This window comes from Chlorocebus sabaeus, chromosome 29 (assembly GCF_047675955.1).
Source record: "Chlorocebus sabaeus isolate Y175 chromosome 29, mChlSab1.0.hap1, whole genome shotgun sequence".
Classification (NCBI taxonomy): domain Eukaryota; kingdom Metazoa; phylum Chordata; class Mammalia; order Primates; family Cercopithecidae; genus Chlorocebus; species Chlorocebus sabaeus.
Genome location: NC_132932.1, coordinates 22,283,409 through 22,310,431, shown reverse-complemented (window position 1 = coordinate 22,310,431; position 27,023 = coordinate 22,283,409). Strand labels below are relative to the sequence as shown.

The following is a 27,023-nucleotide window of genomic DNA, read 5'->3' as shown; positions in this document are numbered from 1 at the left end:
TCAAAGAAACAGAGGGAATGTAGACAAAATAGATGAAAGGAAGGAGAATATTCCCAGAGACTTAGAATTTTGTTTTTGAAAGAACCAAATGGACATTCTAGAACTAAAAAATAACAATATCTGAAATGAAGATAATAATGGATAGATTTAACAGCAGATTGGATACATCAGTGACCAGGATTAGTGACCTGGAAAGCAGATTAATAGAAAATACCCAAGTAGAATCAGAGAGAACCAAGAATCAGGGAAAAAATAATTGATGAGTGTAACAAATATTGGGCATGGCCAGCATGGTGGCTTCTGTCTATAATCCCAGCATTTCGGAAGGCTGAGGCAGATGGATTGGTCGAGCCCAGGAGTTTGAGACTAGCCAGGGCAACATGGCAAAACTCCATCTGTACAAAAAATACAAAAATTAGCCGGGCATGGTGGTGCACACCTGTAATCCCAGCTACTTGGAAGGTTGAGATGTGGGGATCACTTTAGCCCAGGAGGTTGAGGCTGCAGTGAGCCATGTTTGTGCCACTTTACTCTATCCTGGGCAACAGAGCAAGACCCTATCTCAAAGAAAAATGTTGGACACACTCAAAAAGCCTAGCAGGTCTGTAATTGGAGTCCCAGAAGTAGAAGCAAGGAGAGAGAATAGAGCGGAAGCAATATTCATGGAGAGAATGAGAATTTTCTAAAAACTAATGAGTCTACAGATTTAAGAAGCTGAATGAACCTCCAGCCGTCATAAATAGACTTAGCTCTTGAAATCAGTCCATTGTTGCTTTGTAAATAAGACATGCATTGTATTCTTTTTAGCCACTTATTCGTTTTATAACCTTGAACAAGTCACTTGAACTTGTTCAGCCTCAGTTTCGCCATCTGAAAAAAATGGGGATTAAAGACTGTGAAAAAGTGCCCTAGAAACTAAGTTTTAAAGAAATAGCAGGGGGTATCACCATTGTTATTCCAGCTTGGCTGCCTCTGGGACAGCCTGTTTGGGTGAGCTTAAGAGCCATGTCCTGTACTTTGGCCAGCCTCCTCCCACTGCTTTTCAAGGGGACTTGGCGTGTGGTGACTGACCTAGGGGCATAGGCCTGCAATGAGGTAGCAGCAAGATTTAAAATGAATCCAGTTTCTGAATGGATGTAGTCATTGCTTTGTCCTTCCAGGATTCTGGTAATTGAGAGATGACCAGAGTTGGCTTTTGGGGGTTATGTGATCCATTCTGATCCGGCTCCCAGCCACACACCTTCCTTAGGTCTGCCTTGGTTCCACTATATCTGTCCTGCTTGGGACTGAACCAGAATCCCACCACCCTCCAAGGTCCCATAACTTTGCCCTACACTTGCCAGTAGTTTAGATCTGCATTTTCCACACCCTGCTCCCCTGCCCCTATCTCTTGATAGTGTCCAGTGACAGCAGGCAGATCTCTTGACTTCTCATGTTGCATTCAGTTTTCCAGATGGAAAACATTTGGTAAAATGTCCTAACTCACATGGCCACTGGCATTATGGAAGGGTTATTATAAGGAAAGAAAAAGTCACCTGGACCGTAGCACATGGACATCAGTACTTCATAGATGGGGAAAAGAAGAGAGGCAGTAATGTTTGTTACCTTCATCGTGTATAAAATGAGAAGCAACATGATATAGAAGTTTATTGGACAAGTTTTGGAGTCAGACAACTGGGTTTTTATCTCTAGAGTCTCCTGCTGGCCAGCTTTAATGTGTTACCTTAAGCAAGTTAGTTTAACCTTTCCCAAATCTCGGTCGGGTGCAGTGGCTCATGCCTGTAATCTCAGCACTTTGGGAGGCCGAGGCGGGCGGATCACCTGAGGTCAGGAGTTTGAGAACAGCCTGGCCAACATGATGAAGCCCCTTCTCTACTAAAAATACAAAAATTAGCTGGGCGTGGTTGCGGGCGCCTGTAATACCAGCTACTCAGGAGGCTGAGGCAGGAGAATCGCTTGAATTTAGGAGGCGGAGGTTGCAGTGATCCTTGATCATGCCATTGCACTCCAGCCTGGGTGACAGAGCAAGAATCCATCTCAAAAAAGTCAAACAAACAAACAAAAAAAAAAACTTTCCCAAATCTCAGTTACTTCTGTGAAATGAAGGAATAGTCATATGCATAGGCTTGTTGTAAGGTTTAAGTGAACTGATATAAATCAGGCACTCAATAAGTGTTCAACAAATAGTAATTGCTGTTGTTAGTATTCTAAAAATTATTTTACCAGCTAAGCCAAGGTTTTCTCTTGAGCCAGTGGCTTATTAGCAAACTCAATAGTCTAATAGATAGATAAATGTAGATATAGCAATAGCAGTGATACTTCTACTACTAGTGACAGCTGTCACTCACTGTCTGGATCCCTTTAGTTAAGGCAAGAATTTGTATCTGGAAGGTCTGTCCTTTAGCAGAATAGTAGACTCAGGTTCCTACCATGGAAAGCAAGGGCTATGCCATTCAAACTTTTTTCTCTTCTCTGTTTTATCAGTTACAAGGAAAGTGTTCTGAGTTGACCATTGAGAATAAACAACCTTAGTAAGTAAAATTGCTGGTAGGTTCACTCTTTAGAGTATTTACTTATATTACTCTTATTCTCTGCTCAGATCATCTGATGAGGAAGCAGCCAGTGGTTACTGCCACCCTGCCCTTATGTAGACACCCAGTAATCCTTTATTTCCAAGAGTATTTTTCCTGAGTGTTTCTTAGAGTCTTAGGACTTCCAATGATTTCTACTTAAGTAAGCCATTGTTGATATTTTATAACCCTTATCAATTGTTTGATATCTCTGCCCTCTTCCTGACTACTTGCCATTGAAAGACCAGGAACCTTGACTCATTCATCTTTGTATCTTTGATTGTCAGAGTGTCTGGTGCATAGTAAATGTTCAATAAATGTTTGAATGAATAAATGTACCATGTGCTAGATATTATCTTTTTACCCTTCCACCTCAGATTCATCCTCTACCCTTCTTGACACTGCTCTGGTCCCTGAGGGGCTAACTTGCAGACATCAGTGGGCTCCCATGCCCTCTAGCTTCTAGCTGGGTTTGTCCAATGGCAACTGGAGATCAAAGGGAGAGGCGAGAGTGTTTGCTCCCCCAGTTTCCCACTCCTGTGAGGTCGCCATGTGCTGACTGTATCCCCCAACAGAAGGTAACCTCTCTTTTCAAGGTAGCTTGCTCTACGTGACCCCTCACCCTTCCAGGGTCTGTAGCCACTCCATCCCCTTATTCTTTTAGGCCAAGGAGTGGTGACAGCTAGCACCAGGCTGCTGCACTATCCTTACAGTTTCCCTGTACCCCACTCACACCTGTATAATTAGTTTCTTTGTCAATTAACCCTCTACAAATTATCCTAATTGGACTGTACCTGCTCCTTTCTGTTGAGAAGCAGCAGGCCTCACTTGCTTATAGAGATTTTCAATTGTTTGAGTTGGACACTGGGGCTCCAGGTGACTCATAAAGCGACATAGTGCAGTTCTTCAGAGAATATGGGACATGGCTAGCCATTAAGGGCACTCTGATGCGTGGCAGCTTTGGGTAAATAAATAGCAGTTTGGGAAACTATTATTTGCTTAGGAGAGACTTTCTCCCACAGATAACATGTAGGATCTTATTTTAGACTGACTGTTAAGTCTCTGAAGTTGCCCCTTTTCATGATTGTGTATCTGACTCAGCATGGGTTGTGCCAGGAGAACTTGGGACCATATTTAGCAGAGCAGGAGATGCAGGCTTGAAGCACTGGCTTTGCCAACAGAAGACTTTCTAAGGAATGACTTTGTCTCATTCAACATTTAAATTTTCACCCTTCGGGCTGTTTTTCTGCAGGTGATCATAAACAGCACAATTACACCGAATATGACCTTCACCAAAACGTCACAGAAGTTTGGGCAGTGGGCCGACAGCAGAGCCAACACGGTGTTTGGTTTGGGGTTTTCCTCTGAGCAGCAGCTGACAAAGGTAACATGGTCCTATCCACAGTACAGTAAGTCCCGCATCAGATGCCATTCTCATTCAGTGATTGCCCACCGAGGGATGTGCCCTTGGTGAGCGGGATTCCTTTCTGGTCTTTGGTTTCACTCCTTCTGGCATCACGGGGCCGCCAAAGCAGGGGCCCTTTTGAAATACCAGGTTCATTGAAGTCATCTGGGGAAGGGAAATTTGTATCTAACAAATGCTGCTTTGGGGTCTGAAGTTGCAGCGTGGCCAGTCCATCCTCCCCTCCAGGTGTCAGCCACTGCTCCCTGTGCCCGGCGGTATCAGCATACAGACTGGGCACTGGCTTGTGTGCCAAAACCAGATCCATTGGGTTTTCAGGACTCTGAGGATTAGGTGACCTTCCTGTGTGAGGTCACAGTTATTGGAGGGTTGTTACTATAGGACTTCCAAGGAAGAGACTGTGTTCCTGCTGCCAAGAATGCATCTTGATGAAATAAGCATGTTACCCCTTTTGAAGTAAGGCACACTTTGTCTCTGACAGCTGTCAATGTCAGTGACTCTGTGGTTGGAGCCCTTGGGGAGTAAGGTGATGCATAATGGAAGCTCTTAGCCTGGACTCCCCATGTCCCTTAAAATGCCACACAGTGGTGTGTGTATGTTGCTTTTTTTTCTAGGGAGAGGATTCATAGCTCCAAGTCACTTCTCCAAGGGGCCTGGGACATACTCCTTGGATGGTTAGAAAGGTGTTGAGACTACAGGCGCCCGCCACCACGCCCGGCTAGTTTTTTGTATTTTTTAGTAGAGACGGGGTTTCACCGTGTTAGCCAGGATGGTCTCGATCTCCTGACCTCGTGATCCGCCCGTCTCGGCCTCCCAAAGTGCTGGGATTACAGGCTTGAGCCACCGCGCCCGGCCCGAGGCTGAGGCAGGAGAATGGCGTAAACCCAGGAGGCGGAGCTTGCAGTGAGCTAAGATCCGGCCACTGCACCCCAGCCTGGGCAACAGAGCCAGACTCCGTCTCAAGAAAGGTGTTGAGGGGCAGATCATGTCTGACCACAGCCTTGGAGAACCCCAAGAACTGAGGGAATAAACTGATCGCCTCTGAGAGGCCTCACTCAGCAGTTTAAAGGGGCTGAGAGCCTGTTTTAGAGACTACATTTCCTTTTAGGGTGGTAGAAGAGCCCTTTGTAAGTATTGAGAATATTTTGATTTAAGGTAAGACTGACTAGTTTACAAATCAAAGAAATTTACTGGAAGAATGTTGGAGTCTCTCAAGGAGTGCAGAGGAGAGTTGCAAATCCAGGAAAGGGCCAGAGCCAGACTTGCTTCCGACAGCTTGGCTCTAGGAGTTGTTTTTCTCTAGACTCTTGCTGTGAACATCTGACTGACTGGACAAGTGCTGACCCAGCCTCTGCTCTGCTGACACCATGCTCGGCACTGAGGATACAGAGATGTGGCCCCTGTTCCAAGGCTTCACAAATTTCCAGATTCTTGGGGAATTGACAGAGTTGCCTAGAACACATTTGGCTGCTTGGGTTACTTGTGTGTATTGAAGACAATTTCCAAAGAGTGGGAAATTAGGGTGAGTCAGGAAGCCCCCCACAGTAGGAGCCTGCTAACTTGTCCCCTTCCTTTGTCCAGTGTGTGTGCATGTATGTGTATACTCACATATGTGTGTGCGCACACACACTTCCAAGGAGGTCCCCAGCGCACAGATCCAGCCATCAGATACCCAGTCACAAATGAGCTCCCCAGTGGGGATACTCCACAGACTGTCCTCCTCTGCATCCCAAGGTACTTCTATGAGGACTCTGTTTCCTTAGAAGCTTGAGAAGCCCAAAATGACCTGGTGGCACTCTGAGCATCCACCCTTGTGCCACCCTCTCACAGAAGCATTCTTTCCTGGGTGGTAAAACCTCCAGATCACCAGGGCCTGGAAACATGGGCAAAAGGCAAAAATCTCAAGGGCAGGTCATTGGAGATAGTTATGGGAGACGTCCTCTCCGTCCACAATCCCTCAGTTCCAGGATTACAGCACACAAGCCCAGGATGTTCAGCAGGCACGAGTGCAGCACAGTTCTGCAAGGCCTGCCACTTCTGGCTGATAAGGTACCTGGGAGGAGCTGAGAATCCTATGGCAACCAGACTCTTGCTTACTTTCATGTGCAGAGAAGTGAGTTCTCTGCAGCCTCACTTGGTTTGAAGCAGTGTCGTGTGGGATAGAAAGTATTGGGTAAATCTTTGGCTGGTATGGCTGGCAGAGGCATGGCAGTCCACAGTGTCTATTCTGGTGATAAATCACTCTTCCCCTGGAAGAAGGGGCCCAGTGGAATCAGCCTTCAGCAGGGAGCTGCCTGGTACCTAGAGGTGTGATGCTTGGCGTGGGTCACTGTGTTGGCAGTAGGACACTCAGCAGGCCCAGGAGATCAGGGTGGCCATAGAGAGCAGGAGTATGTGTTTTCAAGGCCATTTGGTGCCCTTTCCCCTGGCACCATGGCCAGTGTGTCCTTAAGTCTTTTGAGCAAGTACCAGGCTGCCTGGAGAAAGTGAATGACTGGGTGTCCGTAGAACAGCCCTTCCTGCCGCCTAGTTTGAAATACTCTCTTTTGCTGTAAAGGCCTCTGAAGAGCATGCATGTGGAATATGAGTATTTTCAGGCTCTGGTTCCATTTGGACCCATTGATATTGCTGTTTCTCAAACCTCTTTGTCACCTTGTTTCTTCCCGGTACCTCCTCATGCAGCTAGGCCCTTAACCATTCCCGCCGAGATGTCAAATCCAGGCCACCTCTGCTGTGCGTGTGGCACCATGAGATGTTCCAGGGTTTGCCCACAGGGAGGATTTCCCTTTTCTGTCGTCTGCCCGACAACAGGATAGCTGGAGGGAAGTCGTGGCACTGAGGTGTGTGAGGGAAGTTGTGGAGAGTTTACTGTTGATGGAGTGTCCAGGATTTTCAGGGTGGGTAAGGCTGCTAAGGTCCAGTCTTGGAAGGCTTTATTGGTCATGCCAGAGCTTCTGGACTTTGTCCTGTGGCCTGAGAAGGATTTTAAGTCCAGAAGGAAAATGATCAGATTTGCATTTTAGGTAGAATTTTTTCTGGCAGCAAGTCAGATTAGATTGTTTTAGTCCGGGGTAGAGCTGATGAAGGGTTAAGAGTTGGAGAAATTTAAAAAAGACTGAGGCGCAAATATTGGCAAAACTGGGTGAACGAAAGAGGAAGAAGACATTCTGGGGTGATGAGGGATGGTGGATAGTGAGGCTGTTTTCTGAAACGGGGAAGAGGAACAGGTGCCGTGAGGAGCAGAGAGAATTTGTTTAAAGCAGAAGCAAATGTGATGGTGACTTGTTGAAAGAATAATTAGCTGGAACCTCTGTCTGAGGGGGGAGTGGGGGTGTGTGCTTTCCCTCCTGAAGTGGTGCTTGGTGAGGAAGGGTATGTTGGGAACCCGCTCTGCCTCAGCCGAGTGGCCCCTTCCCACACCTGCCTCATATCCAGACAACTAGGCTTGGGAGCTTCTGTCCGAGACGTGGTCTCTGGGAGGCCCGTCCTGGTCATATGCTCCTGATCCCTCCCAGGGCTGGGAGTTCTTCCCCGAAGCCAAGGGTGGTTTGAGAGAATCACTTACAGCTGCCTGGAACAATTTCTTCAATCTTTAAAGGAACCCAAGCAGCTAGGTAGAAAGGGGTAAGGTTTCTATGAAAAGAATCGACAGCAGAGAGAACTCCAAACGAAAACCAGAACATGTTGTCCAAGTTAAATGTTCTGTGCCCCTGCAAACTGAAGAGACCTTGAGCTGTGCTGGCTTCCAAGGATGGCACCCCTAATTTTTCCCAGACAGAAGAAAATGTCCTATCATTAAGGAGGAGTGCACTGTCCTCCCAAGCCACTCAGCCTCTGGTGCAGTGCTGGAGTTCTGCTCTGTGCCCACAACCTCCATCATCACAAAGACTTGTCAGGGAAGCCCTCAGATAACCCCTTTGTCCAAACGTTTCAAATCAACTTCTTCCCCTGCTCTCTGAAGGAAATGATTAACCACACACTGATAAATTATCATGAAGTTAGTCTGGCCATTTCAACAAGTGACAGTTAGCTAGCACAGAGGAGCTTGGCCTTGAGGGCTCCCAAGGTGTGTGCTGAGGGGACAGCCAGGCTGAGTATTCCTGACTTCCCAGAGCAACCACCCACAGCCCTATAGGGGAATGGTAATCAAGCACTATAACTAGGCTAGAGAAAGGAACACCAGTGTGGACATTTTCATCTAAGAACACTTTATATATACTTCCCTCTCTACCCCCCAGAAAGAAAATTAGATGCCTTGGTCTTAACCGCTCCATTATAAGGACTATTTCCCAACCACAGTCCAAAAAGTATTATTACAGGGCAATTTTCTGCTCTTTAGATAGGCTGTCCAAAAATAGTAGAAGCTGTGTTTTCTCAGAAGTAAACTGGGACTCGTCTGTCCATCCACTGGAGAGGACATAAAACCCCAGCCTACTGAAGGAAATTGAAAAGGGACTTGCGTGTTCTGATAAAAGGAAGAGCTTATGAAAGGAGACAGAAGGAGGAACAAATATAAGAGTGAGCCAGAGGTTAAAGTTTAGATTCTTTGTGGCGTTTGACCTCAAGTTGTCACTGTTCTAAGTTTGGTTCCATCTTATTCGTTACAGACAGAAGGAAACACATTCTGCCCTTAACGGGGAGCGACCCAGGATGGCGTTGCCAGTGCACTGTGGTTGATCTAGCCAAACCCTGATACATGCATGGCATTTACTTTTGTCCCATTTCAGTGATTTCATCTGTAATTCAAATTTGTCCCCGTATAGTCACTTTAATTCACTCAGTGTCATTGTAAGAACATTGTTTTATCTCCTCCCCTTCTGGGTCCTGATTTAACAGCTAATTTTTAAAATGGAGGATATTAATAATTATTTTGACATGTTTTAGGTAGAATGCTTTTGGTTGCAAGTAACAGGTAACCTAATCACAGTGCTTAAATACATGGGGTAGTTTCTTCTCATGTGAAGGAGAAGTCCTGAGGCAGGTGGTTGCTGGTACAGTGGCTCCATGATGTTGGGTCTGACGGATCTGCATGGATTTCATTTGTTTCTTTTTTTCTTTTATTGGCCTTTGGCCTTTCCTTTATGGTGATAAGATGACTTTTCAAGCTCTACCCGTCACACCTGCATTCTTGGCGAGAGGGAGGAGGAAGAGGCTGGTACCACAGCAACCCCCCTGGCAGATTTCTTGGGCCCCATTGTCAATTCTGGGTTCCTGGCCCATTCCCCTACCCCACCAAAAACCAGGGAAACGGGTTTCCATGATTGGCTTAAACTAGCTTTCATTCTCTAGCACCTAGGAAATTTCCTGCTCCAGAAAAACTTGAGATTCTTTTAAGCTAAGGGAAAAGAAACAGATTTTAAATAAGCAAACAGTAGTGTTTGCCGCAGGTCTTCAATGGCTAAGGCCAAAAAAGCCACAAATGAAATCAAACAGTAATGGTCTCATTTTCTATCATGATAATGATTTTGTTTAAAATTATTACCACAATTTTAATAAGTTCCAAAAAATGACCTTAATGAAGATGTGAGAATTTGACAATACATTTTGGAGGCCGGGCGCGGTGGCTCAAGCCTGTAATCCCAGCACTTTGGGAGGCCGAGACGGGCGGATCACGAGGTCAGGAGATCGTAGACCATCCTGGCTAACACGGTGAAACCTCGTCTCTACTAAAAAATACAAAAAACTAGCCGGGCGTGGTGGCGGGCGCCTGTAGTCCCAGCTACTTGGGAGGCTGAGGCAGGAGAATGGCGTGAACCCGGGAGGCGGAGCTTGCAGTGAGCTGAGATCCGGCCACTGCACTCTAGCCTGGGCGACAGAGCGAGACTCCGTCTCCAAAAAAAAAAAAAAAAAAAAAAAAAAAAATACATTTTGGAAACCTTTGTGGTTTCAATATCCTTTGATCCATGGATTTCATTGACAAGAATCTATTCTAAGGAAACAATTGTAACTGGGCATAAAGATTTCACTACAAAGATTGCAACCTCATTTATAACAGAAAAAAAAGCCCTAACTTCCAGTAGTAGGAAATTAGTTAAACTGTGGTGTATCCTTCAGGGTAATATGTAGCGATCAAGATGTGTAGTAGAGGCTGGGCGTGGTGGCTCACGCCTGTAATCCTAGCCCTTTGGGAGACCGAGGCGGGTGGATCACCTGAGGTCAAGAGTTTGAGACCAGCCTGGCCAACATTGTGAAACCCTGTCTCCACTAAAAATACAAAAGTTTAGCCAGGTGTGGGTGGCAGGCACCTGTAATCCCAGTTACTCAGGAGGCTGCAACAGGATCACTTGAACCTGGGAGGCAGAAGTTGCAGTGAACAGGATCACGCCACTGCACTCCAGCCTGGGCAACAGAGTGAGACTCTGTCTCAAAAAAAAAAAGGTGTAGTAGAAGATCATATAATTGCATGGAAGTATTATTATCATATTGTTTATTTCAAAAGAGGCCATAAAATGAGATATATAATCTGTTTTAAAAGAAATATAGGTAATGAATGCATATATACAGACAGAAATATATCAGAAGGTTATGTGGTTCTTATCTTGGATGATGGTGTTGCAGGCCAGGGGAGCTCATAAACTGGGGCTCCACCTGGGAAGGTTCTTGGCTTTGCCCAGGAGGGAACTGAGGGGTGAGTTGGTGGTAGAAGAAAATAGCTTTATTGAGGTGGCAGTGTTACAGCTCTGTGGCTGCTCCTGCAGAGCAGGGCTACCCTGTAGGCAGTGTGTCGAGAGCAGCAGCTATGGGGCAGTTCTGTGGTCACATTTTTACCTACTTTTAATTACATGCAAATTAAGGGGCAGGTTATTCAAACATTTCCCAAAAAAAGGGTGGTAACTTCTAGTTCATTGCCAGGGAATGGGTAAACTGTCATGGCTCTGGTGAGCGCATTAGCCAGTCTTCAATCTGGTCCAGAGTTGAGTCCTGCCTCCTACCTCAATGGGACCGTAGGTCTAAATATATATATAGCTGGGCACAGTGGCTCATGCCTGTAATCCCAACACTTTGGGAGGCCAAGACAGGCGAATCACCTGAGGTCAGGAGTTTGAGACTAGCCTGGCCAACATGGTGAAGCCCCGTCTCTACTAAAAATACAAAATTAGCCGGGCATGGTGGCGCATGCCTGTAATCTCAGCTACTCAGTAGGAGGCTGAGGCAGGAGAATCACCTGAGCCCGGGAGGTGGAGATTGCAGTTAGCTGAGATTGCACCACTGCACTCCAGCCTGGGCGATAGAGCAAGATTCAGTCTCAAAAGGAAAAAAAAATATATATATATATATATATGTAAAATAAATAAGTTATATATGTAACTTACATAACTTAAAAGTTAAAAAATATGTATTTTTCCAGATCATCTTCCTCCTTCCACCCTCCACCCTCCAAAAGGCCTCTGTGTGTGTTGTTCCTCTCTATATGTCCCTGTGTTCTCATCATTTAGCTCCTACTTACAAGTGACAAATGGGATCTAATTAACCTAAAGAGATTCTGTACAGCAGAAGAGACTATCAACAGAATAAACAGACAACCTACAGAATGGGAGAACATTTTTGCAAACTATGCATCTGGCAAAGGTCTAATATCCAGCATCTATAAGGAACTTAAATTTACAACAACAACAAAAAAACACATTAAAAAGTGGGCAAAGGACATGAACAGACACTTTTCAAAAGAAGACATACATGCAGCCAACAATCATATGAAAAAAATATTTTTTCTAAATTGTATTTTCCAAGTTTACAAGCATATATGTTTTGTTTTTTTTAAGAATAAGGGGAAAATATTAGAAAATGCAAGACTTGGAGGGAGGCGATTTTTCACCAAAGGACAATTACTAGACGGCTCTCATGACTGGCACTTCTGCTAGTTGGAGGCTTTGAGAGGAAGTTTCTCTCTAATTCTCCTAGGACCCACTGGGTGGTTTCCAGTGTTCGTATTTGTAGACAATGCTGGAACTAACATCTTGGTATTGAGGGCCTTTTTTTCCCCCATATTCCCGATTATTTTTGCAGAATCGTTTCCCAGAAGCAGTATTACTGGGTCAGTAGGTATGAATGTTTTTTTCACTAACGAGACATATTTCCAAATAGTTTCTCAGTGGGGCTGCACCAGTACACAACACTACCAGAAATACCTTGCCAGCACAGGGAATCTAATTGTCTTCAGGGTTTGCTCATTTCACAGGCAAACAATGGTACCTCATTATTTTGATTTGCATTTCCAACAAGGCTGAATAATCTTTTTTATAAGTCGTTATTGCATTTTTTATTCCTGAATTTTGCCATTTATCTATTGGGCTTTTCATACTTTTCAGTTTGTACAAACTCTTGCCATACTAAAGAAAATAGCCCTTTTTCTGTTGTACTAACCTAGCTATAGATATTTTCCCAAGGCTGTTGTTTCCCTTCTGGTTTAGTTTTTTTTTTTTCCTTTTATATTCAAAAGCTTTAAATTGTTATGTAGTGAAGTCTGTCACTTTTGTGGGTTTTTAAGAAATTTCTTCCAAGTTTAGAAAATTATCCACCCACCTCTCAAGCAGAAGCTTGATACATGCTCAGTTCTGTTTGCATCCAGATTTTTTTTTCTTCAGGAGCATCCTGATTTTTTAAAGTTTTATTTTATTTTTCTTCCCCCTTTAACTCATCAGTAATTTATCATGCTACAGGTTTGTGGGATTTAAATTCATTTCTCTCAGTTTACTAATCTCAATTATAGTTGAATAATCTTCCTCATTAATCTCTGATTCCCCCTTAGTCATAAGCTAATTTTTTATACAAAAGGTGAGGCCCATTTCTCACCCGTTTGTTCTGTTCCATCATGCATCTACTAATACCACACCTTTAAAAATGATTATTTATTTAAAATGTATCTGATAGGATATATTAGTCCATTTTCACACTGCTGATAAAGATATACTCAAGACTGGGCAATTTACAAAAGAAAGAGGCTTATTGGATTTACAGTTCCACGTGGCCGGGAAGGCCTCACAATCATGGCAGAAGGTGAAAGGCACATCTCACATGGCAGCAGTTGAGAGAAGAGAGCTTATGTGGGGAAACTCATTTTTAAAACCATCAGATCTCCTGAGACTTATTCACTATCATAAGAACAGCACAGGAGAGACCCGCCCCAATGATTCAGTTACCTCCCACCACGTTCTTCCCATGACATGTGGGAATTGTGGGAGTTACATTCAAGATGAGATTTGGGTGGGGACACAGAGCCAAACCATATCTTTCAATTCCCTCCCAAATCTCATGTCGTCACATTTCAAAACCAGTCATGCCTTCCCAACAGTCCCCCAAAGTCTTAACTCATTTCAGCATTAACTCAAAAGTCCACAGTCCTGTCTCATCTGAGACAAGGCAAGTCCCTTCTGCCTATGAGCCAGTAAAATCAAAAACAAGTTACTTCCTAGGTACAATGGGGGTACAGGCATTGGGTAAATACACCTGTTCCAAATGGGAGAAGTTGACCAAAACAAAGGGGCTACAGGCCCCATGCAAGTCCAAAATCCATCAGGGCAGTCAAATCTTAAAGTTCCAAAATGATCTCCTTTGACTCCATGTCTCACATCCAGGTCACGCTGATGAAAGAGGTGAGCTCCCACGGTCTTGGGCAGCTCTGCCCCTGTGGCTTTGCAGGATACAGCCTCTCTCCTGGCTGCTTTCATGGGCTGGCATTGAGTGTTTGTGGCTTTATCCAGGCGCATGGTGCAAACTGTTGGTTGATCTACCATTCTGGGGTCTGGAGAACAGTGGCCTTCTTATCACAGCTCCACTAGGCAGTGCCCCAGTGGGGACTCTGGGGGTGGCTTTGACCCCACATTTCCCTTCTGCACTGCCCTAGCAGAGGTTCTCCATGAGAGTCCCACCCCTGCAGCAAACTTCTGCCTGGACATCCAGACGTTTCCATACATCCTCTGAAATAGGCAGAGGTTAGCAAACCTCAATTCTTGACTTCCGTGCACCTACAGGCCCAACACCACGTGGAAGCTGTCAAGGCTTTGGGCTTGCACCTTTGAAGCCATGGCCCGAGCTGTCCCTTGGCCCCTCCTAGTCACAGCTGGAGCAGCTGGGACGCAGGTCATCAAGTGCGTAAACTGCACACAGCATGGGAATCCTGCCAAAGCTTGGGGACACAGCCAAACCATATCATAGGGCTTATCCTACCTCATTATATTTTAAGCTTATTGTCTGAAATTTTCTCTTTAATTCTTACCTGTTTGGATGTAAACAAAATCTTTTTGTTAGATAGACTTTTGGAGCTCCTTTGAAGACAGGAACCAAGTCTTTTACATGATTTTTTTTTCCTAAAGTGGGCAGAGCTGTGCAAGCCTAGAACTTGTTCATTCACTGAACAAACTTATTTGTACATCCCTGCTTTCTACCAGGTATGGGAGGAGGGTGCAAAGAGGAAAGATGTGGACCCTGCCACAAAGGAGTTTGTGATAATGATGTTTTTCCTTAAGAGGTCCCCAAAAAGAAAAAGTGAGGGAGGCTTTGTTCATCCCTGCTGGACCTCACGTTTTAAGCAATAGGTAATGTGATTTTCCTCTGCCAGCGATGCAATAGTTAAATAGGAAGCCTCCCCAGCTGTGGCTTTATTGACAGGGCCTGCAACACAGGCCAGAACAGAAAGACTGACCTTTTCTGCTTACCCTAGGGTGCTGGGTTCACCTACATGTGTTATCTAGCAAAGTTTCCTAAAGCAGACCACTGTTGTCGGCATTGTGAAGATACTCAGAGGCTAGCCTGTGCTCAGAAATAAATGAGTTCTCAATAAAACCTGCAGAATTGTTGGTAGCCTTGCGACTTGCTAGTTTTGTTTTGTCTGCAAACATATTTAGCTCTTACTTTGTAATACATACCAGCACTATCACAGGCTGTTCTCTGTTCGAACAATGAATTTGCTAATTAAAATTGGCCACCTTGTCAGTGACAATAAGCTAGTGAATGATATGATTATCCCAGGACTTGAAGAATTGTTTTATTATGGAACTGTTAAGATATTAATAAAAAGTAGAGGGCATAGTATAATGAAACCCATATACACATGACCTAGATTTAACAGTTGTTAACATTTTATCACATATCTTCATCTCTTTTATTGTTGTTGAAGTACTTTAAACTGTAAGCATCAAGACATTTCATATGTAAATACTTAGTATTCATCTAGAGAAAAATGACATTAAAAGGTTTTGGATCTTTTCAGTATGGATTGTGAAGTTTTCCATGGATTTCTTTTGTGGTATAGCCAAATTTCATTTGCCATTTTTGTATTAGTTTGTTTTTAATACATCATCATCAAACTAGGTTCGGTAGCTTAGATATCGGTTCAGATCTGACCTTGCCAAGGGCTGTTTACTGGAATATACATCCTTATATTCATTTAATAGCAAATAAAATTCTTCTGGATTTATACAGAATGTATGGGCCTAAAATGGATGCAAAATAAATAAAGGTGGGTTCTGAATGCCTGCCATGAATGAAGTTAATAAAAGCCTTAATAACTATTCTTCATGTTCAGTTTGCAGAGAAATTCCAGGAGGTGAAAGAAGCTGCCAAGATAGCCAAAGACAAGACGCAGGAGAAAATCGAGACCTCAAGTGATCATTCCCAAGTAAGACATTTGTCCATGAAGTAAATCTCAGTGGGGTTGGTGATGGGGACTCTTTGTTCCTTGTCACTTCTGGCCAGAAATAGGGAATTTTGACAGTAGGTCATTTTGAAGGCTTTTTCAATGATTAGCCTGATCACAGTGACATGTTTTTATGAGACTCTTGAATTTTTTAGGATGTGGTACTGTATTTCTGACAGAAAATGGTTGATGAGATTCGAGTTAATGCACATCCTGGCCCCAGAGAGACATTCTGTAGTCATTGTGTTTAAATGCCAGTGGCGAGACAGCATATCTCCTGGCTGTGCTGGGAGGTGAGTTTTATGTAGGGTACCTTGCGCCCACAAGAGAGAGACTTGATGTCAGACAGCCCTTGTGTTTATCTCCGGTTTTAACAGAGGTCAGGTGTAAGATGGTATTCCAACAGTTCTGTCTTAACAGAGGAGATCTGGCTTGACCAGGAATTGAATAGTCTGTCGAAAGTGTGATGATTGACTGAAAAGGACCTATTTTAACCTGAAATGAACACACCAGGTTCTCCAGACCCGCTTTCCTGATGTCTAGATTAGTATATGTGGTGGTGGGGGAAGTCTTGACCTAGTGACAGGGTTATATGTAGAAAGCCAGGGAAAGGGAGACTTCAGGAGAGAAGTGTGATGTACTAGCAAGGTAGCCGGGAGTCTGCCTGGTGGCAGCTGAGGCGTGCTGTGGGAGGCATGGAGGTGTGCTTGGAGAAACTGTGAAGACCTAGAATTCTTCATTAGTGGGTAATTTATTATTTATTAGCTATTTGTTTAATTATTCTTGGGTAGTTGGTGGACGCTGGAAGTGTTTTGTGACTGTTGATTTGAATATCACCAGAGAGGGTCAGCTTGCTTGCAGATGGTAAGGCAGGCACAGAGGGACTGAGGGCAGAAAGATTGTTGAGGGGACTGTGAAGGAGAGAATGGCTGGGTCAGGAAAGCCCAGGGAGGGGGTCGCAAATGAGGACAGGGTGCAGGAAGAGAACCAGGAGGCCTGGGCATCTTGAGCAGTAAAGATCGATGCTCTAGACTTGACCATCAGCCTCACAGGGGCAGTAGCTGCAGCCTCAGGTGCACAAAGAAGTAGTGGAGAGAGGAGGGCAGATGCTGGAGCCCGAGGAAGTAGGCCCAGTTATGAAATGGGAGCCAGCAAAGAAGACAGGAAGGGAGAAATTCCAGCATCGCTGAACCCCAGGAGGGAGTGTGCCCAACATGTTGGTGCTCAGAGGAGGGAAGAGAATGCCGAGAGGGACCCTGGGTTTGTTAGCGCTATGGCTGACCCTTGGGACAGGAGATTTGGTGGTTCAGGATGTTTCACAAAGGCAGAACCTATGTCTACCTTGAGTTATCTTTCCAATACCTTGTTCTGGCCTCATCATACAAAATATACCCACATGGACCTATGGAAATGCATGTGAATTCAATTTCAGGTAGACAGGAACTTTCCTGAATCTTTCTAAATAATCTAAGATCTAAGTGATATCATTAATTTTGTATGCTAATTACTTGATTAATCTCTGAGGATCTATGAAATTCAGCATCTGAAATGGTCCGTGATTTAGAAAGTTTCTAATATACTATCTTTTTGAGAATACCACATAGTACAGTGATATCTTTGAGTTTAATATCTGAATTTCTCTATATTTTGTTTTAATATTTGCTCCCTCTCAAAAGTTTGTTTTATGTATTTGAGACGGGGTCTTGCTATGCTTCCCAGTCTGGCCTCGAGCCCCTGGGCTCGAGTAGCCCTCCTGCCTTGACCTCCCAGGTAGCTGGGACTACAGGCATAAGCTAAGTATTTTAAATCTTAAAAATACATGTATACGTAATAAGATGTTATTTAATGTATATGCATTATTTAGGAATGACTTTTTGTTTCTAAGCTTTAGCTGTATTTACCCTTCCTGATATTTTCCCAGGTATAGAGGTTATTGTATGTATTTTTTTAACGCTGGGTACAGTAGCTCACACCTGTAATCTCAGTGCTTTGGGAAGCTGAGGCCAGTGGACCTGAGCTCATGAGACCAGCCTGGGCAACATGGCGAAACCCCATCTCTATTTAAAGAAAAAAGGAAAGACTATTTTTTTGTTTTTTTGTTTGTTTATTTTTAAGACAGAGACTCACTCTGTTGCCCAGGCTGGAGTGCAGTGGCATGATCTCAGCTTGCTGCAACCTCTGCTTACTGCAACCTCTGCCTCCCAGGTTCAAGTGATTCTCCTGCCTCAGCCTCTCGAGTAGCTGGGATTACAGGCATGCACCACCATGCCCGGATAATTTTTTTGTATTTAATAGAGACGGAGTTTCACCATGTTGGCCAGGCTGATCTCAAACTCCTGACCTCAGGTGATCTGCCTGCCTCAGCCTCCCATAGTGCTAGGATTACAGGCGTGAGCCACTGCACCCGGCCCTTGTATGCTTTTTAAAATTAGTAATCACACAATTACTTGATTTCCTGAATCTCTTAGAATATGAACACTTTTAAGTTTTCCGAATAGTTGGATATTTAAACAGCCTAATTACAAAAACACTTAATGTGGGGCTGTTTTGTGACTATAAATGTAGTACATGTTTATTGTATAAAGGAAAAATATACTATACTATAAAGAAGGAAATAAAAATCATCTACCTTCTCACCACTTGAAGATATTTTGTTAGTGTTTTGGTGTGTATCTTTCTAACATAGATTTCCAGCATATATTTTATATTATACCTTTCAACTTTATGTCATGATTATTCCTTTTCAAAACTGTTTTAATGACTGGACAGCATTCTAGTATTTGTATCACAGCTTATTCGGTTAACCTTCTATAATTCGGGACATCTGCATTTCTAATTTTTCACTAATATAAATAACACTGTGATGAACGTTCTTGCATATCTTTGTGCATTTGGTGGTTTCTGCATAGCTTCTTGAAATGGAGATATTGGGTTAAAGGTATGGATGTTTTTAAAGCTTTTGATGCATACCACAAACTTAGCCTGCAGAAAATACCATTCTAACTCCCACCTGCAGTGAATAAGGCTTTTTCTTCCTACACCCTCATTAGTAAAGCTTTGTTAATTTGACAGATGAAAAGTCCTTCCTTCCTCCCTTCCTTCCTTCCTTCCTCCCTTCCTCTCTCTTTCTCCCTTCCTCTCTCTTTCTCCCTTTCTCTCTCTTTCTTTCTCTTTCTTTCTCTTTCTCTCTCTTCTATTTTCTATCTTTCTTTCTTTTTTGAGACAGAAAGAAAGAATGGACTTTTTAGGAATGACTTTTTGTTTCTAAGCTTTAGCTGTATTTACCCTTCCTGATATTTTCCCAGGTATAGAGGTTATTGTATGTATTTTTTTAACGCTGGGTACAATAGCTCACACCTGTAATCTCAGTGCTTTGGGAAGCTGAGGCCAGTGGACCTGAGCTCTTGCTGTGACACTTGCTGTGTCGCCTAAGCTGGAGTGCAGTGGTGTGATCTCGGCTCACTGCAACCGCCGCCACCCAGGTTCAAGGGATCCTCCCGCCTCAGCTTCCCCAATAGCTGGGATTACAGGCGCCTGCCACCACGCCTGGCTAATTTTTGTAATTTTAGTAGAGACGCGGTTTCACCATATTGGCCAGGCTGGTCTTGAACTATTGACCTCAAGCGATCTGCCTACCTTGGCCTCCCAAAGTGCTGAGATTACAGGTGTGAGCCACCATACCTGGCCTTCATTTTGTATTCCTTTACTAGTGAGATTAAATATTTTTTTATGTTTATCGATTGTATGCTTTTCTTCTTTTGTAAATATCAATTACCTACCTCTTTTTTAAGGTGTTCATCTTTTGTGGTATTGATTTTCAAGAGCTTTATTTTTTAAACACAAAAAAATTTTGAACATATGCAAAGGTAGGCATAATTGTATAATGGACCTTCCTATACCCATAGTTCAGCTTTAACAATTAGGAAATGATGACCAATTGTTTATGCACCCACTTGTTCCCCGCCCCCCCCATATTTTAAAGCAAATCCCAGATGTTTAATTTCATCCATAAATATTTCAGCATGTAGCTCTAAAAGTTGAGGACTCTAAGAGCTTGTCAATATAGGAAAGATACTAACTTTTTTTTTCTTTTTTTAATTTTGAGACAGAGTTTCCCTCTTGTTGCCCAGGCTGGAGTGCAGTGGCACAATCTCAGCTCACTGCAACCTCTGCCTCCTGAGTCCTGCCTCAGCCTCACAAGTAGCTGTGATTACAGGCACACACCACCATGCCTGGCCAATTTTTATATTTTTAGTAGAGACGGGGTTTCACTATGTTGGCCAGGCTGGTGTCAAACTCCTGGCCTCAGGTGATCTGCCTGCCTCAGCCTCCCAAAGTGCTGGGATTACAGACGTGAGCCACCACGTCCGGCCAACATTTTGTTTTTCCTATGTGCTGCTGCGTATATAAGGTTTTTGTTTCATATTCATTTTGTTTATGGCATTTTTTTTTTGAAATTCAGAAATTGAAACTTGGATTTGTACACCATTCTCTTCTAGTTTCTTCCTTTGCCCATGTGCTTATTTGAGGCTAAATAACATCTTTCTAAGGTCTTATCTAGCACCAGCTGATATTCCACCTCTACGTGGTATGACTTACAGAAAACACTTGAGCATGTTCATAACAACACTCAGTAGTAAGGGAGCTGGAAAACTTTAGGACCTGGTTCTTGTTTCTTTAATAAATGTGTTGATCTAACTCTCCATAGCCCCAAGATATTTAAGTTGTCTCCATTTCTAATATGTGCTTTTTCATTCCGTGTTTCTAACAGTCCCTCCTCCCTTGTGGCTTCTGCCCTGTGGTATTTCGGGAGACCAGGTCTCCAAGTTTGGTAGGTTTCTCCATAAGGCTTAAGTAAAAAGGCTCTGAGCACTGGCCCAGGTGTTCCCTTGTCAGTAAAGCACACAGACTTTGTGAACTCCATATGGTCTCTTCAGTGCCTTTTTCTTTGGTCTTGATAGTCTTTGTTAGGCTTTGTTTTCTTTTGTTTTTAAACTTGTTAGTCTTTGCTGCATTCTGGTTGGATGAGTTGGTTCATCCACACTCGTAAACAGTTTCTTATTATGCCTAACTTGCTGCCGATATGCGGGCAAGCAATAACGTGTGAAGATAATTCACTTTGGCCAGGAATCTGGGCGTGAAACCCCATCTTCTACTCAGGCATCCAGTGTCAATGGGACGGACGATGAAAAGGCCTCTCACACCGGTCCAGCCAACACGCACCTGAAGTCTGAGAATGATAAGCTGAAGATTGCCTTGACGCAGAGGTAAGGCTGTTTTAAAATCCAGATCCTATTTTCTCCACCTTCAACACTTCCCAGGAAGCCTTTCTTGCTGGACAGGGTTTCAGGAAATTGAGAGAGAAAACTGGGACCTGCTTGGAGCATCCACTCTTGTCTCCTGGTGAAAGGAAGGCCAGCTGGCTTTATGGCCCTGCTCTGGCCAACCACATCAGCATCCATTTGTGTGTGTGTGGGAAAGAGAGAGTGTGTGTGTGAGAGAGAGATTGTGTGTATGTAAATGTGTGGAGAGAGGGCGAATGTGCGTGAGTGTGGTAGTGTCAGAGTATGTATGTTAGAGTATGTGTGATTGTGTGAGTGTACATGTGTGGAGAGAGGGGGTGTGTGTGTGTGTGGATGCACCCCTGTGCTTGTGCTTTGTTTTGTTTTTGAGGAACCAAATTCGTCATTTATGTATCTATAAGATTGACTCTTGGCCAGGCACGGTGGCTCCTGCCTATAATCCCAACAGTTTGGGAGGCCAGGGCAGGCAGATCACTTGAGCCTAGAGTTTGAGACCAGCCTGGGTAACATGATGAAACCCTGTCTCTAAAAAAACTATTTTAAAAACTAGCCAGCTATGGTGGTGTTTACCTGTAGACCCAGCTACTCTAGAGGCTCAGTTGGGAGGATTGCTTGAGCCTGGGAGGTGGCAGAGGTTGCAGTGAGCTGATATTGCACCACCGCACTCCAGCCTGGGTGACAGAGTGAGACTCTTGTCTCAAAAAAAAAAAAAAAAAAAAATTTGAACGTCCGAGAAATGCATGTGAAAACATAAACTATTAAAAATATGAAATCACACAAAACTTAGTCACCTATATACAAAAAAGTCATGTGGAATATATATTTGAAGAAGAGATCCTTTACAATATGAACTAGAACCATAAACTCTATAGAAATAAACTTAAATATATAAGATCTATGTGAAGCAAACTTTAAAATGATTTCAATGTTTATAAAATAATTGTTTAATAAATAGACATTTTGTTGGGAAGTGGCAAAAAGCCTTGATATTTTCAAAGTATCAGTTTCTCCTAAATTGATCTATAAATGTAACACAATCCCCATAATGATATCAGTAAGATTTTAATTTACTGTATGAGCGGTGCTTATGATTTTGTATCTTGAGAATGTGGAGCATTCCACACAGGCTGGGCTGAACTTCATGGTGTAGGGCGGTCCCATGAGCACACCCAGGGCTTTCTGCTCACTGGCCAGCACGGTGGCACATGCCTGTAATCCCAATGCTTTGGGAGGCTGAGGTGGGCGGATCACTTGAGGTCAGGAGTTCGAGACCAGCCTGAGCCACATGGTGAAACCCCATCTCTACTAAAAATACAAAAATTAACCAGGCACGGTGGTGCATGCCTGTAAGCCCAGCTACTCAGGAGGCTGAGGCAGGAGAATTACTTGAACCCAGGAGGCGGAGGTTGCAGTGAGCCAAGATCATGCCACTGCACTCCAGCCTGGTTGACAGAGCAAGACTCTGTCTCAAAAAAAAAAAAAAAAAAAATGCTGTATCATCTTAGAAGCAGTCTTTGCTCAGGCTGCTATAACAAAATACCATGAACTGGGTGGCTTAAACAACAAATCTTTATTTCTCACAGTTGTAGGGGCTAGAAAGTCCAAGATTAAGGCACTGGCAGATCTGGTGTCTGGTGAGGGCCTACTTCCTAGTTCATAGACCACAGTCTTCTCCCTGTGTCTTCACAGGTGGGGAGAGGAGGTGAGCTCTCTGAGGACTCTTGTAAAGACCTGGATCCCATTCATAAGGTCTCCATCCTTATGCCCTCACCTAATCCTAATTACCTCTCAACTTCGCCCCACCAGCCCCCCAGCCGCCCCACCTCCCCACCCCCATCTTCTAAGACCATCACATTAGAGGTAGGGTTTCAACATATGAATTTAGGGAGGTCTCAAGCATTCAGTCCATAAGAGAAGCTGTCATTTTGAAATTCCCCCCATTTTACAGTTGAGGAAACTGAATTCCAGGTGACAAAGTGACTCCTTGCCCAAGGTCACATAGCTAGTAAACTTTCCATCACCTCAGAGGGCCTGTGTTCCACTCAAGGCTGCACTCACAGTCTCTTCAGGAGTCTACCAGAGGCAGCCTGTCCCCTTCCCCAGCTAGAGCTGCCACAGGGTTGGCACCCACCTCTCCCACTCAGCTCGCCCAGCTGTGATCTGACCTAGGAATTCCAGAAAGCACATGTGACCCTTAGATCCAACCACCTCCCTTTGGACTGTGGCTCTTTGTCAGGTACTTCAAAGGGCAGAACCACAATCGGTCTCTTTTCTTACTCATCAGACAATTGTGAGAGCTAGATTTGTTTATTTATTTATTTGTTTATTTGTTTGGTTTTTTTATTTTTTTGAGGCAGACTCTCTGTCACCCCAGCTGTAGTGCAGTGGTGTGATCATAGCTTACTGCAGCCTTGAACTCCTGGGCTTGAGTGATCCCCCTGCCTCAGCCTCCCAAGTAGCTGGGACTACAGGTGCCCGCCACCATGCCCAGCTAATTTTTTGTATTTTTAGTAGAGGTGGGTTTTCACCATGTTGACCAGGATGGTCTCGATCTCTTGACCTCATGATCCGCCCACCTCAGCCTCCCAAAGTGCTGGGATTACAGGTGTGAGCCACTGCGCCTGGCCCCAGAATTGTGTTCTCTTCTAAGGTGATTTAAGAAAATAGACCACAGGATGACATGTCCACACCAGAGAGAGGAACCAGTCCCTCCTGGATCTGGAACAGGGCAGCCACACCCACCTGCCAGCTCACTGTGGGGAGAGGGCGTGGGCCCCCCAAGGGTGTGCTGAGGGGTGGCGGAGTCGCCTTCCCCAGGTGGGCGGAGGCGCAGCCAGACGGGACAGCACCCACCCTGTCGTCACTGCCCGTCCCCATCCTGCAGCGCTGCCAACGTGAAGAAATGGGAGATCGAGCTGCAGACCCTGCGGGAGAGCAATGCCCGGCTGACCACAGCACTGCAGGAGTCGGCAGCCAGTGTGGAGCAGTGGAAGAGGCAGTTCTCCATCTGCCGCGACGAGAATGACCGGCTCCGCAACAAGGTGGGTGCGGTGGGCACAGTGAACCCCGAGGCTAGCTGGCATGGGCAGCAGGAGATGAGGGCACCCACAACCCTTTTTCTCCACCCCCAACTTTGCCCTTAGCCCCATGGCTGGAGGAAGACTTGCTGCCTCTCCCACGGGAACATCCCTCCCCTTCCCTGCCTTTCTTAGTAGGAATTTAATCACATACATAATTGACCTTTTCTGTTTTTATTTTCTTTCTTTTCTTTTTTTTTTTTTTTTTTTTGAGATGGAGTCTCGCTCTGTCGTGCAGGCTGGAGTGCAGTGGCGTGATCTCAGCTCACTACAGCCTCCTGTCTCCCAGGTTCAAGCAATTCTCCTGCCTCAGCCTCCCAAGTAGGTGGGGATTACAGGCGCCTGCCACCACGCCTGGCTAATTTTTGTATTTTTAGTAGAGACAGGGTTTCACCATGTTGACCAGGCTGGTCTCAAACTCCTGGCCTCAGGTGATCCACCCGCCTCAGCCTCTCAAAGTGCTGGGATTACAGGCGTGCACCACTGCGCCTGGCCAGACTCGTTACCTTTTCTGAACCAAGTTTTATAATTCCCCTTACTGAGGAGAAGATAAACTGGAGGTGTCAGCCTTGTCCCTCCCAGAGTTCCCTCCCTTAGCATTTCTGTGGTTCACTGATCCTCCATGGAGGAAGGGGACCCAGAGGGTAGGTGAGAAACAGACTTGGGAGATGGTGAGCTGCACCTGCTTGGAAGTCCTGCTTCCATTCACATTATTATTTCTAAACATGTAAATTTGGAGTTGGGAAAAGGATTGTGGTGCTTGAGGCATGAGGAGGGTGGACAGGTGCTGACCTGTCGTACGCCCTCTACTCTCCGATCCTGGCATTTTTATTTGTTTGAAAATGCACCTGTAACCTTCCCTGTCATTAGTCACACTCCAGTTCATATGGTGCTTTTGGGGTGGCCAGAGATCCCCCATTGAGGTCTTGAGGTTTCTCTGCTAACCTCGTTTTGATGGTGATTAATCCTTCTGCTATAAACACATAGGCTCTGGAGTATGCTCCATCAGTGCAGGGTTTTAGGGGGACAGGTCCCATTTAGATTGGTGTTCACTTCCCCTTGACCCCTTTTATGCCCTGCCCTGCCCAACCTGGAGGGCCCCTGCATCCCAGCCCTTGATCACACTGTCTTACTTTCATGCTAATGCCACATAAAAGTGTCTCGTGTCATTTTTTCATCTTGGTGCTGAAAGTGCTGACGGTTGGGCACCAGGCCAATTGCTGACTTTGCACGTTCCCACCCCAGGCCTGGCAGATCTGCCTGCCAGAGGGATCGATTGCCCTTTCTTGCATTTTCAAGAAAAGCTGAGTTTCTCACTTTGGTCTCAGTCTGATAGCCAGCAGCAGTGCGGGGGGGAGTGGAGGAAGATCATCACACACAACTCGCTCCCTTGGAGGAGTGTCGACCTCCCTGGGTGGGACATGTCACAAGCTTGCCTCCCAGGGGTGGAGGCGGAAGTTGGTGTGGTCTCCAGCGGCAGCAGGGGCTGGGAGTTCAGACCCCAAGGCTTGGTGCAGGCTGCCTCTGGGAAGCGTCCTGGGTGCCCTTCATATCAAGGACTCCTGCTGCCTGTTCGGGGGACTTCATCACTGCAGTGCTTTTGTGTTGCATGGGGGGTCCACGCCTGCTATCCACTCTGCACACACATTTTGGCCCCCAGCATCCAATGGCAGTGTGAGAGTGCCAGGCCCTTGCACCCCTGTTCCACACAGATAACCGTTTTGAGGGGTCAGCCTTGGGAAGGACGGAAAGATGCAATCTGGGGATTTGCCATTCAGCCTCAGGGAAGAGGCCCACAGGCCAGGCCCCTTCCATGTGCATCCCCAGGGGAAGGTCACCTTGATTTATAATGTTCGAAATGTCATTGCTTCCCTTTTGGCAGCCACTGTACCATGAGTTGCCTGGTTTTCTACCCTGCTGGCTTAAACCGTTGAGATGAAACAGAATAATGCAGGACATGATTACAGTGGTGTAACAATCGTTCTGGGGGAAAGCACATCAATCCAGGGACACCTGGCCCTTGCTTGTGATGGGTCCTTAAAGCAAATCTGAATCTACTTCCTCACAGCCATGAGAGGAAACCAGAAGCCCAGAGCATCTTGAAGGCGGGTTTTATTACTTATTTGGCTCTGCCGATAAGATACCTCTGTAAGGCATCATGTGCGAAGCAGGTCCCACGCAAGCGGTGCAGGCAGCCCCATGATGGAGCTGCATGGGGTTTGTTCATAGCCACAAAGAAAAACTCATAAGTGGATTAGGTTAGGGTTTATTTTAAAAGAAAACAGAAGGGTAGCTGTGGTGATCTCTTGCTTAATGACTAACGTAAGCTGGCGCCCCTGCTTTCCTGTATGGTGTGTACTGAAGATTGATGAGCTGGAAGAACAATGCAGTGAGATCAACAGAGAGAAGGAGAAGAACACACAACTGAAGAGGAGGATCGAGGAGCTGGAGGCAGAGCTCCGAGAAAAGGAGACAGTGAGTAATGGTGCTCCGAGCAGGGCCCCTTGGTGTCCTCTTGGCCTTGCGGGGTGGCACACAGCAGGTGTGCTGGGGCATATGACTGGCCCTGGCAGCTGCCTGGATAGCAGCATGGAGAGAGAGCTGGGAGCCACACCAGGGTGCGGACAGGCCGGAGCAAAGGCCTCCCCATGACCTCTGCCGCCTCCCTGTCATCCCTGTTCTATAGCCAGTCATGCAGATTCACAAGGGAGTTGAACATTTCACAAGACACTCAGACACGCTTGTCATCTGTCCTCAGAAGTTGAGTTTTGCTACCAAATGAATGCCGCTAGAGAACCATGATGTAATCACTTATTTTAAAAAAAAAATTTTTTTTAATTTATTTATTTTATTTAAGATGGAGTCTCATTATGTTGCCCAGGCTGGTCTTGAACTGGGCTCAAGCAATCTGCCCACCTCAGCCTCCTGTGTAACTGGGGCTATAGACACACGCCACCATGCCTGGCCTACAGTCATTTATTTTCTAGGGGTCAGACAGTTAAGTGCGCACATGTT

General features: G+C 45.1%; 1 protein-coding gene across 8 annotated transcripts in view; it reads left to right on the top strand.

Moving 5' to 3' along the window:
- HOMER2 (homer scaffold protein 2) overlaps positions 1-27,023 on the top strand; it is a 144,171-nt gene that overhangs the window by 106,922 nt on the left and 10,226 nt on the right. For 6 of the 8 annotated variants that reach the window (XM_007990233.3, XM_037987783.2, XM_007990232.3 and 3 more), the window contains exons 3-7: positions 3,823-3,954; positions 15,518-15,610; positions 20,756-20,895; positions 23,816-23,972; positions 26,373-26,483. In XM_007990233.3, coding sequence (XP_007988424.1) covers positions 3,823-3,954; positions 15,518-15,610; positions 20,756-20,895; positions 23,816-23,972; positions 26,373-26,483 — 633 coding nt within the window. The remainder of the gene's footprint in view (positions 1-3,822; positions 3,955-15,517; positions 15,611-20,755; positions 20,896-23,815; positions 23,973-26,372; positions 26,484-27,023) is intronic. The other 2 variants (XM_007990234.3, XM_007990237.3) reach the window with 1 other exon arrangement.